The sequence below is a fragment of the Gopherus evgoodei genome, chromosome 2 (genome assembly GCF_007399415.2).
Source record: "Gopherus evgoodei ecotype Sinaloan lineage chromosome 2, rGopEvg1_v1.p, whole genome shotgun sequence".
Lineage (NCBI taxonomy): Eukaryota > Metazoa > Chordata > Testudines > Testudinidae > Gopherus > Gopherus evgoodei.
In genome coordinates, this window is record NC_044323.1 from 265,337,457 (window position 1) to 265,350,290 (window position 12,834).

General features: G+C 38.5%; 1 protein-coding gene across 1 annotated transcript in view; it reads right to left on the reverse strand.

Annotated features, from left to right (window-relative positions):
- Positions 1-5,757: 5,757 nt before the first annotated feature.
- The window catches only part of NUDCD1 (NudC domain containing 1), a 176,107-nt gene continuing 169,030 nt past the window's right edge, over positions 5,758-12,834 (reverse strand). The window contains 1 exon segment of the mRNA XM_030549466.1: positions 5,758-7,614. Within this exon segment, the coding sequence (XP_030405326.1) occupies positions 7,322-7,614 (293 nt within the window). The 3' untranslated portion in view covers positions 5,758-7,321.

A 12,834-nucleotide genomic window follows, 5' to 3' on the forward strand; every position in this document is an offset into this window, starting at 1 on the left:
CAGCCCTAGATTAAATCTCAGGAAAAGCTTAACTGTAAGAAAAATAGGACAATGAAACAGACAGCCTAGAGAGCTTGTGGAAGCACCTTCCCAGGAAATTTTCAAAAGGAGGCTGGATAACCATGTGTCTTGGATGGTTTAGACGCAACAAATCCTGCATCTTGGCAGAGTGTTAGACTAGATGACCCTTACGGTCCCTTCTAACACTATGATTTTATGTTTGCCTTTCTCCTGTCAGCTGGCAGTTCAACAGATCTTATCCCTTTCCCAAACAAAACAGCTTAGTTTTCTACCAAAAATAAATGTTTACTACTTTTAGCCTTTGTTTTACACCGTGTCTACTCAATGGTTGAACCAAAGTCTACGTATCTTACATGGCCTTTTTGGCCTATGAACCTCAGAGGCTACATTATTTGTAATCAGCATAGGACCCGAAGATACTATACCTAATAAGGGAAGCCAGTTTTGTATACCTGAAAACCTCCATAGGTGATGTTTTCTATCCAGTCAGGTGTTATAACTGGCATTACAATGCACCTCCTCCCACGTCACTAAAATTACACAAGCTGTCATAACTATAAAGGGAAGGGTAACAACCCTCCTGTATACAATTCTATAAAATCCCTCCTGGCCAGAGGCACCAAAATTCTTTTACCTGTAAAGGGTTAAGAAGTTCAGGTAACCTGGCTGACACTTGACCCAAAGGACCAATAAGGGGACAAGATACTTTCAAATCTTGGGGGAGACTTCTGTTTGTGCTCTTTGTTTTTGGATGCATTTGCTCTTGGGACTAACAGGGACTGGACATCAATCCATGTTCTCCAAATCTTTCTGCACAAGTCTCTCATATTTCAAACTTGTAAGTAACAGCCAGGCAAGGCATGTTAGTTTTATCTAGTTTTCTCAACTTGTAAATGTTCCTTTTGCTAGAGGGTTTATCTCTGTTTGCTGTAACTTTGAACCTAAGGCTAGAGGTTGTTCCTCTGGGCTCTTTGAATCTGATTATCCTGTAAAGTTATTTCCATCCTGATTTTACAGAGATGAACTTTACCTTTTCTTTTCATAAAATTCTTTTAAGAACATGATTGATTTTTCATTGTTTTAAGATCCCAGGGTTTGGATCTGTGTTCACCAGGAGTATTGGTGAGGGGATTACCAAGCCTTCCCAGGGAAAGGGATGTAGGGGCTTGGGGGATATTTCTCAAGCCTACCCAGGAAAAGGAGTGTAAGGGCTTGGGGGGATGTTTTGGGGGAAGAGGAACTCCAAGTGGTCCTTTCCCTGTTTCTTGTTAAAGCACTTGGTGGTGGTAGAGAATTAAAATTTAACCTAAGCTGGTAAAAATAAGCTTAGTGGGTCTTTCATGCGGGTCCCCACATCTGTACCCTAAAGTTCAGAGTGGGGAAGGAACCCTGACAGAAGCACATTTACAATTTTGTAAAAACAAATTTTAAAAGTTACAAAGATTTTTTCATTTTGATGAATGACTAGAAATGACAACCATGAGGACAGGAATATTGGTACAAACAGGTAAAGGGAAAAAACTGGAAATCAAAGCAGAATAAAAAAGTACATTCATAGTGGCCACTAAGCTAACAATCTCAAGTCTTTCACATCCAGGTACTTATTTCTAGGTCCAAGTCCCGTATTTTGCATTCGATGAAAGTTTTTCACTGAAAGTTGGGCAGACTGTTGGCTCTTTACACACGTATTCTCCAGTGCTTTAATGTCCTTTAGATACATCAGCAGTCCCTGAATGCTTCGAGAGGTTTCCAGTTAATGAGGATTTGATACTTTGCCATCAGCAATGTTAAATGAAGAGACCTCTTTGTATAAATCCATTGTGAATCCTTCACAGTCCATAACAAGCACAATTAACGTCAAGATGAAATTTCTATATGTAATAAATTGTGTTTCTTACTGCTTATGAATACATCTCCAATTGGAGACATGTCCAGAATGCATGTAAGAGCACCAACGGGAGTGGATGGCATATGGACAATATGGAGAACTTCTTTTATATGATGCTAAGCTATGCATGGTAATGTATACTTTGTGTAGCAAAGATTACACACTGTACAATTACTTATTTTGCTACATTAAGAGTGTATTTTGTATTTTTCCCAATAATTCCCCAGAAGTATTCATTTCAACATTCTTTTACCATCTGTTTAAATGGATTATACATTTTATTTTACCTATAACATTATACCAGTAAAGATTAGAAAATGTCTTTTCCAGGTCTCAACTGCAACTCTTACTGATCACATTTCTGACCTCATTATGAAAGATCACATTAATATTCAATATTTGCAAATAGATTCAGATTGTTTTGAAATTGTTTAAATTAATTAGACTCTCCATCAAATAAATCATTAATCAGAATCGCTTTGATTTTGAAATATTAAACAAAACATGACTTAACTGGAAACATCTTTGTCTATATCCAGTTCTTTGTACCTAAGATTTTTCATATGTTAAATATACATTCAGAATTTGACCTTTTCTACTGCTTGCACATACACGGTATTTCGTTTTTATATACAAATAAATACATACAAAGTTCAGAAAGCAGTTACCAGTTGCAAAGGCAAACACCTGCACATACTTCTAAAACACTATCCCTCGCAGAAACTAAACAGTTTGCACACACACAAATCTTTGTCCAAAGTGCAGTTATTAGTGTTTGAAAAGCACAGATGTAGGTATTTGTACTCCCCAATATACATAATTCCAAAATAAGGCTGCACTGAAAAAAATCAGACCCCAAAATGCTCATTTGAATTTAACTGTGCACGTCTGCTCTATTTAACAGGCTGGAGTGCCATTAGTGTTACTGAAAAAATGAATGGCAAACTGTACTTGGGCTACAGTATAAAAATAAAAATAAAAATGCTAGTCTATATGTAAATGTTTATACCTACATTTATCATAGCAATTAGATCTCTCACAGAAGTAAGATAAGAGAACTGAGTCTAGAGCTAAGTAGGAGTTGGACTAATGCCATTGCAATTACATTAATATGGCTAGTAAGTGAGGCAGTCTGCACCTGGTTCTCTACATCTTAGACTTTGGGATAATAAAGATTCATAGTTTTACTCAAAAAGCTATTCAAACTCTACTTATATGATGGAACCAGAAAACAACCATTTGTATGTAAATGTTAATATATACTAATGCACAATTGACTGCAGCCTTTATTTCCACCAGATACAAACATTAGATCTGCATAATATGAAGAGCAAGACACAAACTGACAAAAGCCAGAAAAATTCAAAGTTAAAGATGTAATCATGTCCATTATTCAAACCAGCCATAGAAGAAGTAGTCAAAAAAGAGTTTCAGCCTCAACTACTAATCTTGTTGCATTTGTCATTTCACAAACCTAGATCCAGACTCTGGCTGGCACAGTGCATACATGCAGGCCAAAAAATAAAAAAACAGTCAGCAGCACTGTGCAGTGGAACAATGCTGATCACTCCAGTTCTTCCTCTGGGAAAAAGTGAGGAACTGCTCTGCAGGTCATCCGTGACTTATAGTGCACAGAGATGCACAGGGTGAGAGGATGCAATGTGCATGTTTAGGGGCGTATGCATATTTGATTCCCTGACTATACAATGACTGCTCCATGCAAATTGAGCTATGACCCCTTGCAAATTATTCCTATTGCTTCCAGAAAGAGCCTATCCATGAGAAAGTGCATGTAAGGATTATTGTAACCAGGATCTCTGAGCACAGTACCACTGCTTTTGGCAGAAGTCCTTCTGCTGCAGTGCAAACATCAGCCAGAATTTGGCCCAGGTATTGAATATCCTTTAGTATTTGTCTAATATAACCTTCAGAAAAAAATTAGAATGGTTTATTGCAGTTTTAGCAAAAGAAAAGGCGCACATTTGAAATGATAAACTGAAGGTATAAAAAGTCATTTTAAACATTTTTTAAAAAAAAGATTTATGAATGTAATGTTTTAATTATTTTTAACTTGCAGAGTAATACATGTTTCAGTTATACACATCCAGGGAGAGGAACCATTACAAAAAGAGCATTTGAAATAGATTTGCACCTGTAACAGCCAAATGGGTTCCCCAACATATTGTAAATAGCATCCACCACATTTGCTTGCAGGCTGGGGCATTCTAAAGAGCTGTACTTTACAAAATGAGAGCACTCCAAGGTAGTTGCAGATTCTCAGCCAAAACAAAACCTCTCACAAAATCAGGTGACCACACCCCACACATTTTGAATAATCACATTTTACTACATCTGAGTCTGTGGTAGCATATGACAGATAAAAGCCTCAAAATAAAATGAATGTAAAATGGGAATGCGAAAGTAACAAATATGGCTCTGCACTGGCAACCATTTAATTATGGATTTTTTGAGCAGAAAAGTAGGTTGATTTATATCAGCATGTATGGCTCATCCAGGCAATTGATCTTTTAAATAAAAAACAATACTCTTAACTCTTTAGAAGGCCATGGAAACATATTATTCTATGCAAGTTTTTTTAGCAGAATACATTTCAGGGTCCATTCCCATTGTTAACAAGTGAGCACAGTATTCAGAAAAAGGAGGAACACTTTTTCCCCTTTAGTCAGTTTTACTGCTGAGTAAATGTGACCTTGTTTGAAGCTCAGAACATTCTAGCAGCATCCTTTCCCTTACTATTTATTATAACTAAGGCTATGAAGAAGGTGACAATTGTACTTGACTTTGCTTAATCTGTCCCAGAAGATAATGGAAATTAGCTTTAGCTATCTAAGCCTTAGTAAGTGTAATTTTATATGGAATAGTTGAATTATTATTCGTTTATTCTGGAGCTTCCCTCCATTGAAGAAATCCAGTTTCACAGTTGATCTGACTGATACATTTTCCCCAACATGAGCTGACTCTTTCTGCATTATTTATTCCAGCTGGTTATGTTTTGGATCTGAACTCAGGTGTGCACAAATCTCAACTTCACTTAGGCTGAGAAGAAACGAATCCAACTATTCTCTGCCGCATGCACTTGGAGTTAGTATAAAGCAAAGCTGTTTAAAATATTATAAGTGTCCTACTATATTGTTTTTGACATTGCTTATTTACTCAGTGCAAATTCAGAAGTAGGACACACATGAAACTACATATTCTAGATAACAGAATATTAAAGATTTTTTTCTGTTAATTGATAGTAAAAATAAAGAGACATCATGGAGGTTGGGCCCAATTGTGTTCTCTAAGTCTGGTCCTGAAGATTTTTTACTGTAGGATGACTACCTTTAAATCTGCTATTGTGTGGCCAGGAAGGTTGAAGTGTTCTCCTACAGGTTTTTGTATATTGCCATTCCTAATATCTGACTTGTGTCCATTTACCCTTTTACATAGGGGCTGACCAGTTTGGCCGATGTATATAGCAGAGGGGCATTGCTGGCACATGATGGTGTATATAACATTGGTGGACATGCCGGTGAATGAACCGGTGATGTTGTAGCTGATCTGGTTAGGTCCTGTGATGGTGTCTGTGGCATAGGACCAGACTTCAAAGAGAAACTGATGAGCTTCAGGTCATTTGCAAATTTGATACCATAAGCTCAGGATTAAACAAAGACTGTGAATGGCTAGCCAAGTACAAAAGCAGTTTCTCCTCCCTTGGTGTTCACGTCAGCTGCTAGAAGAGGGCCTCATCCTTCCTGACTGAACTAACCTCATTATTTCTAGATTGATTCTTGCCTGCATATTTATAACTGCCTCTGGAAATTTCCATTACATGCGTCTGACAAAGTGGATATTCACCCACGAAAGCTTATGCTCCAATTCATCTGTTAATCTATAAGGTGCCACAGGACTCTTTGTTGATGCCTAGAAGTATCTCTGTTACCTACCAAGCTGAGACATTTCCTTCTAATATTTGCTATAATCTGAAATAATGTAGAAAAAGATATGCAACACGGGGGACAACATAACACAGATTCACTGTTCAGTTTATAGAAGTCACACGTTTTTACTTTATCTTTTATGAAATTTAAAAGTACCAGCTGAAAGAGATACTTAGGAATCTTAAGCAAAAATCTAAAACAGGAGGAGTTCGAGACCAGCCAGTTTTTCATCTTAACCATGTTGGCAATGTCTCTTTAAAGATGTTAAAAAATACTGTAGATCAAACTTCTGACAAATATATATATATATTTGTTAAACAGAACCTTACATTGTTATGGTCAGCAAGGCCACTATGTAAAAGCAGAACCTCTTTCTTAAGCCTTACTCCTATAAGCTGAGCATATGCAGCACAGTTATAGGAATATGAGATAATGGTTAATTAAACCCTAATTGCAGAATCTATATTCATGGTGATTAAGTATAAGGCAGAAGCAGCACAGCTTGAGTTTTGTATCTCAGGTTAAGTTTGACTGCCAAGTAATAGCCCATGATTTAGTGGTAAAGGATCAGATTTCATGTGGAAGTAACTGATATACAAACTTAGAATCTCACAACTGCACTTCAACCTGTACCATTTTAAATGTCATCAGACAAATGTTTTCTTCTCTCTCCCTCTGCCCCCAAGAGAAAACTAGCAAAACCATTTTAGTTTTTAAGTTTTTTAAATGTTTGAAGATTTAATGGGAAGCACAAAATGTGTCTCAATCAGATTACTACAATTGCATGTACATAATGGGATTATTTGACCTGAATAAAAAATATGCCTGAGAAAAGCAGATGCCCCAACACATCATCATTTAGCAAATGAGCCATGATTTGCTAATACTAAGTAAAAGACATTTAAACATAAATTGAGACTAAAATTTTCAAAAATAATTTAAATGGCTCTGAAAATATCTATTATTTGGGGAACGTGTGATCTTTGCCTTGTGTTTATATAAGCTTGTGATAAAACAAGGCTTTGTTTTATTTATCTGAATAATACCCACAGAGAGAAACTGTGGCAATTATACAAAATAGAAATAAGTGAATACTCAAGATCTTCTTGCATGGCAGAAGTGTGGTGGAAAAACTATATGACAAAAGCAATGCACGGATGGATCATTTCACACATGGACATTGGTAACTGATTAAAATGCTGCTAGCATGGACAGTTTTCTTGCATTTTTCCATAGAATTGGAAGTTCTCACAAACTTCAGTGACAATGGAGTTGAAAAGCTTTATCTAACTGGGCACAGAGACAAGTTCCAGTGAACATATTTTGGTTGTCCTTTTAAAAATTAAACAGACTACATATGATATTTTACTTCAACTTCAGTAGTATGTGAATGAACTTTTTAGCTAATATCTCATCATTTCTCAGACCAATTGTGAATACAGCCAAGTCAACATGACACATTGGATAATTAATTTTCAGTGTTTACCTTTATTAAAAACAAGGATTTTGTTGTGAGAACAAATAATCTCTCATTTGTAGCTTGAAAGCCCAAGATAGGATCACTGGCTTCCAGGGTTGCTACCAGCTGCTTAGCAACCTGCCCTACTTGTCTTCCCTCCTTCCTGTTGTAGAGAACAGTGGATAGAGGAGTGGGCTGTCGATAGATGAACACTCGACGCAGGCACTCACAAATAGCAGCATAGGAATAATTTGGAGGACAAGCAGTGAATTTCTTGTCTTGCTTTGATGCTTGGACATAACCTGCAAAGCATACAGATATACAGAGGCAAGAAAGAAAGTCAATATATATTTCAACTGTGCTTTATATTGCCATTTCAGAAACCTGTGCTTATATTTTAAAATTAATACACAAAAGGGCACAAAAAGATAAAAATACACATAAAGGACAATTTAGTACTAATGGCTCCCTTTGTCCTCTTAACACTTATCTCTGATACCTCTATGCATGCCCCTCTCTATGCCAGAAGACTCCTTCTTGACAGAGACATTTTTCCACTGTCTCCTCCTCAGAACATATTTCTTCAGTGAGAACTATGAGGCCTGGTACCACTTCCCAAAGAAGCGAGAACAAAATAGCTATTAGCAAAACTCTAAACACCACACACCGTATTCTTCAAAAATGTACAGCACATACTCTCTGAATACTCACTGAAATATCTATAGGCTACATTTGAAGAATTTTTATTCTTCAAAACCATGAGTTAAATTAAGTCCGTTCTTTAAGAAATGTAGCATCCGGTACACATCGTTTTTGTCCCAACACATCCTAACAGTAAAACACAGAGCCATCAAATTCCTCATAGAGTTACAACTCATTGAATTATCATGCATAGGCTACATCAGGGGCTGAAGAATAAATATTTTCCATCACTGAATAACGTTAAACAACTGTCCTCTTTCAAACTGACTGCCATCCAATATTGTGTCAAATGGGAGAGAGGCTATAGGGCCGATCTTAGCAAAATGGGCTACCATCTTCCAAAGGTAGTTTGGTTTCACTCTCATTGAAAACTATGTGGCCATTTTGAAAAAGACACCTCTGTTAGTAGCAGAGATGCATTCTATTTCCTCCTGTTCCCCTAGGGTGTCATTGCAGGGCTGAACTTAGGTGGTTTGGGTACCTTAGCTGTCCATACCTTAACATGTTTAGATTTATTTTATGTTTAAACCTAACTCTAAACTTCCTGCTAAACCCAGGGTTGCAAGTGCAGTCCTTGAGGGGGCCATTTAGGGATCTGGGGCAAAAATCTGTCTGGGGTGTGGTCCTGCTTTGAGCACGGGGTTGGACTAGATGACCTCCTGAGGTCCCTTCCAACCCTGATATTCTGTGATTCTATGACATCACCTTCATATTAAATGCTTGTTTTTGGAATAAATACAACATTCCTGCAGTGCCTGTATTCTTAAGTTACTGATATTTGCTCAACCTTAACTCCAGTTTAACACAGTTTTATCTGGAAATAATTTGTTACAACTAAGCTAGACAGCCAATGGCATAGATAAGGACCCATGGTTGCTCTAAGAGGTAGTCTAGCCCAGCCCAGGAAAAGTTTTTATAAAGAGTGCTAGCTAATACATTTAATTCACATATTTTTAAATCCTAGTGTAGACAAGGTACGTCGGGTTTAAAAACAATCCTGGGGGTGAGGTAGTCTAGAGCCAAATCGCTATCATATGATATGTTGAAATATGTCTTGGCCTGTTTACATTGCGGCTTAAAAGTAAATGAACATGTTTTAATTAATTTTTAAATGTCTTATTTTCCTAGTCTAGACATAGCCAGGGCAGCAACATTGGTTTGGTAGCAGAATACGGACTGCTGAGCAGCCGGGAGACAAGGAAGATTTCAAGTCAGTCAGGGATTTAGAAGGGGAAAGATCAACACTCCCATCCTTCCAACAAGCTGCAGTAATGAGAGGGGAATAAAACCCCTGTAGAGTTATACTACCCGCCGGATCATCGGGTAGTGTTCAATGCATTGGGGATCGATTTATCACGTCTTGTCTGGAAGCGATAAATCGATCTGCTAATCGATGCCTATACTCCACCTCGGCAGGAGGAGTAAGTGCAGCTGACGGGGGCACTGCGGCAGTCAACTTGCCACCGTGAGGATGGCCAGGTAAGTCGAACTAAGATACTTTGACTTCAGCTACCCTCCCGCTAGTGTAGCCCAAGCCTAAGCGGGGGGGGGGGGGGAGGAGGGGCTCAAAAACCAACTTTTCCTTTACAGATTCATGGAGCTCAAAGCCAGAAGGGACCATTAGATCATCTAGTTTGACCTCCTGCATATCACAAACCATTACATTTCACCCAATTACCCCTGTATCGAGACCAATAACTTGTGTTTGGTTAAAACATAACTTTCAGAAAGGCATCCAGAGATGGAGAATCCACGGCTTCCCTTGGTAGTTTGCGCCAATGGTTAATCACCCTCACTTAAAAATGTGTACTTTATTAGGGATGCAACATGGAAAATCTTTACCTCATCTCTCTCACACATACAGTGGTGACTACTGCAAGGAAAGGGAGCAAAGGCATTGTTCTCTTGGCTCTACTTCACACAAAGAGGAAGATTTGGCCCCAAATGATCACAATTCTCCAATCACTCTCTCTGTACTGTGGGACTGATTTTAGACCAGTAACAAAAATAGGGAAAAAAAGAGAACAAGACTACAGGCATTGCGTTAGTGAATAAAATGAGCACTGTGGATTCTGTAAAACTACCTTCTTTACCCCACAAGATGCTCACTTACTACCACTGACTGGCTCTAGCATGATATTTCTAATGTTTGGTTGAAGATAAACAAGGTGGTGACGTGTGTCTTTTCTGGCAAATAAAAGGTAAACTAGATTAGCACAGAAGTGTAAACTTCAACATGGTACTGTAAATGATAGTACAGTAAGGAGGAAAACATGGAGGAACAATGATGTTTTTACCCCCACAAGCACAGAAAGCTTGAAGAGGAATTTTAATTTTCTTCCATTTATTTCCAAAGTTATAGAAATATTGGTGCACCTAAAGTCTTAAAAGAGTATTAATAATTAATTGTGAGATGCTTAAAATTAACTACTACTAGTTTGGAAAAAGATTTGCCTTGTCTTTTTTAAAAGCATTATAAAACCAGTTTGCATACAAAAATAATGACAAATATACAAAGACTGAGAAATGATAGCAGATTTTAAAGGTACTTGAAGCCTAATGTGACATTAGATCAAGGTAAGAAGCTGATAATAAGATAGTTCAAGTACAAAATAAAACAACAAATACAAAAGGAAAAGAATATCAGGTATGAGAGTTCAAATCCCAAAGTAGACAACAAACACAGTCTGGTTTGATTAGGTAGGCCACTATCCAGAATAAGTGTGTTCTCAGACTTTACTGAAGTTATAATGGAAGTGAAGGATTTCTTAGCTTCTCTCACTGATTTAATGTGGGCTTGTACCAACGACCAGTATTTACTGGACTGAGAGCTAGTCTTTTCTGCCCTCCTATTTCATCTGTTGGAAGTCATTCATGAGTCATGATGACTAGGACAAATAATGTGAAGACAAGAGGCCACCACGAGAGCAGTGTTCTGTGGTCTGTTGCATTCTACTAGCTTATCAATATCCTAGTCAGGCAGTTCATTGTTTCGAGCTGCAAATCCTGGAAATCTATGGGATTCATAAACTTGCAAGCATGCAACAACAGTTATGTCTGCCTCTAACTGGAGGTGCTGAAATGACAGTTTAGGGGTTTTTACTGTGGCTCCAGCACACTCACTGAGGAAGAAAATAAGTTCCAGAGACCACGAGGAGGGACATTATAGTTATCACAGTGTATGTGAAATCTTGTGCTTGACTGATTTTGATGGAAATAAGATATAGAGATCTCAGAGCTACAACTCTTAGATTCAGAAATAGAAACCAGATTCAAAAGGCTGAAATAAAATAAGAGATATTTTATTAACTGGTTAATAAACTAAAGGACAACACTGGCATAAGGGAATCCTGTGGCACCTTATAGACTAACAGATGTTTTGGAGCATGAGCTTTTGTGGGTAAATACCCACTTTGTCAGGTGCATGTAGTGAAAATTTCCAGGGGCAGTTATATATATGCAAGCAAGCTAGAGATAATGAGGGTAGTTCAATCAGGGAGGATAAAGCCCTGTTCTAGCAGTTGAGGTGTGAGAACCAAGGGAGGAGAAACTGGTTCTGTAGTTGGCAAGCCATTCACAGTCTTTGTTTAATCCTGAGCTGATGGTGTCAAATTTGCAGATGAACTGTGGCCAGGGAGGTTGAAGTGTTGTCCTACAGATTTTTGTATATTGCCATTCCTGATATCTGATTTGTGCCCATTTATCCTTTTCCATAGAGACTGGCCAGTTTGGCCGATGTACATAGCAGAGGGGCATTGCTGGCATATGATGGCATATATTACGTTGGTGGACGTGCAGGTGAATGAACCGGTGATGGTGTGGCTGATCTGGTTAGGTCCTGTGATGGTGTCGCTGGTGTAGATACGTGGGCAGCGCTGGCATCAAGATCAGCCACACCATCAACCTCCCTGGCCACACTATAGCAGACCTTAAGGTGGCCATCCTGCAGCAAAAAAACCTTCAGGACCAGATTTCAAAGAGAAACTGCTGAGCTTCAGTTCATCTGCAAATTTGACACCATCAGCTCAGGATTAAACAAAGACTGTGAATGGCTTGCCAACTACAGAACCAGTTTCTCCTCCCTTGGTTTTCACACCTCAACTGCTAGAACAGGGCCTCATCCTCCCTGATTGAACTACCCTCATTATCTCTAGCTTGCTTGCATATATATACCTGCCCCTGGAAATTTTCACTATATGCATCTGACGAAGTGGGCATTCACCCATGAAAGCTCATGCTCCAAAACGTCTGTTAGTCTATAAGGTGCCACAAGATTCTTTGCTGCTTTTACAAATCCAGACTAACACGGCTACCCCTCTGATACTTGATTGGCATAAGAGCAAATGGATATAAACTGGTCATGAACACATTCAAGCTGGAAACAGAAGAAAGCTGCTAACCATCAGAGGAGTGAGGTTCTAGAATAGTCTTCTAATAGGAGTTGTGGGGGCAAACAATGTAATTAGTTTTAAGAGAGAGAACTAGACAAATTTACTAGTGCAACTGTGTGATTTGATTGTTTTTGATGGTATGGGGGTAGAGTTCAGCAGCCCTGGGGCTCACTTCTGGTCTATGTCTTATGTTCCTAAAAGCGCACGTTTCAGCTGGCCATCTGCAGGAGTAAGGAAGGGATGTTTCTCTCCCCCAGTGTACTCAGATTTTTTTTTTTTTTTTTTTTTAAAAAGCTCTCTCTGTTATGCATCAGGATTGGCTAAGGATGGAGATGGGACCTAAGATGGGGAGGGCCAAAGCTCTAAGGTGGCACCAAGCAGGTGCCTGGTTCGCTGGGATTCTTGCTCACATGATCAAGGCCTAACTGA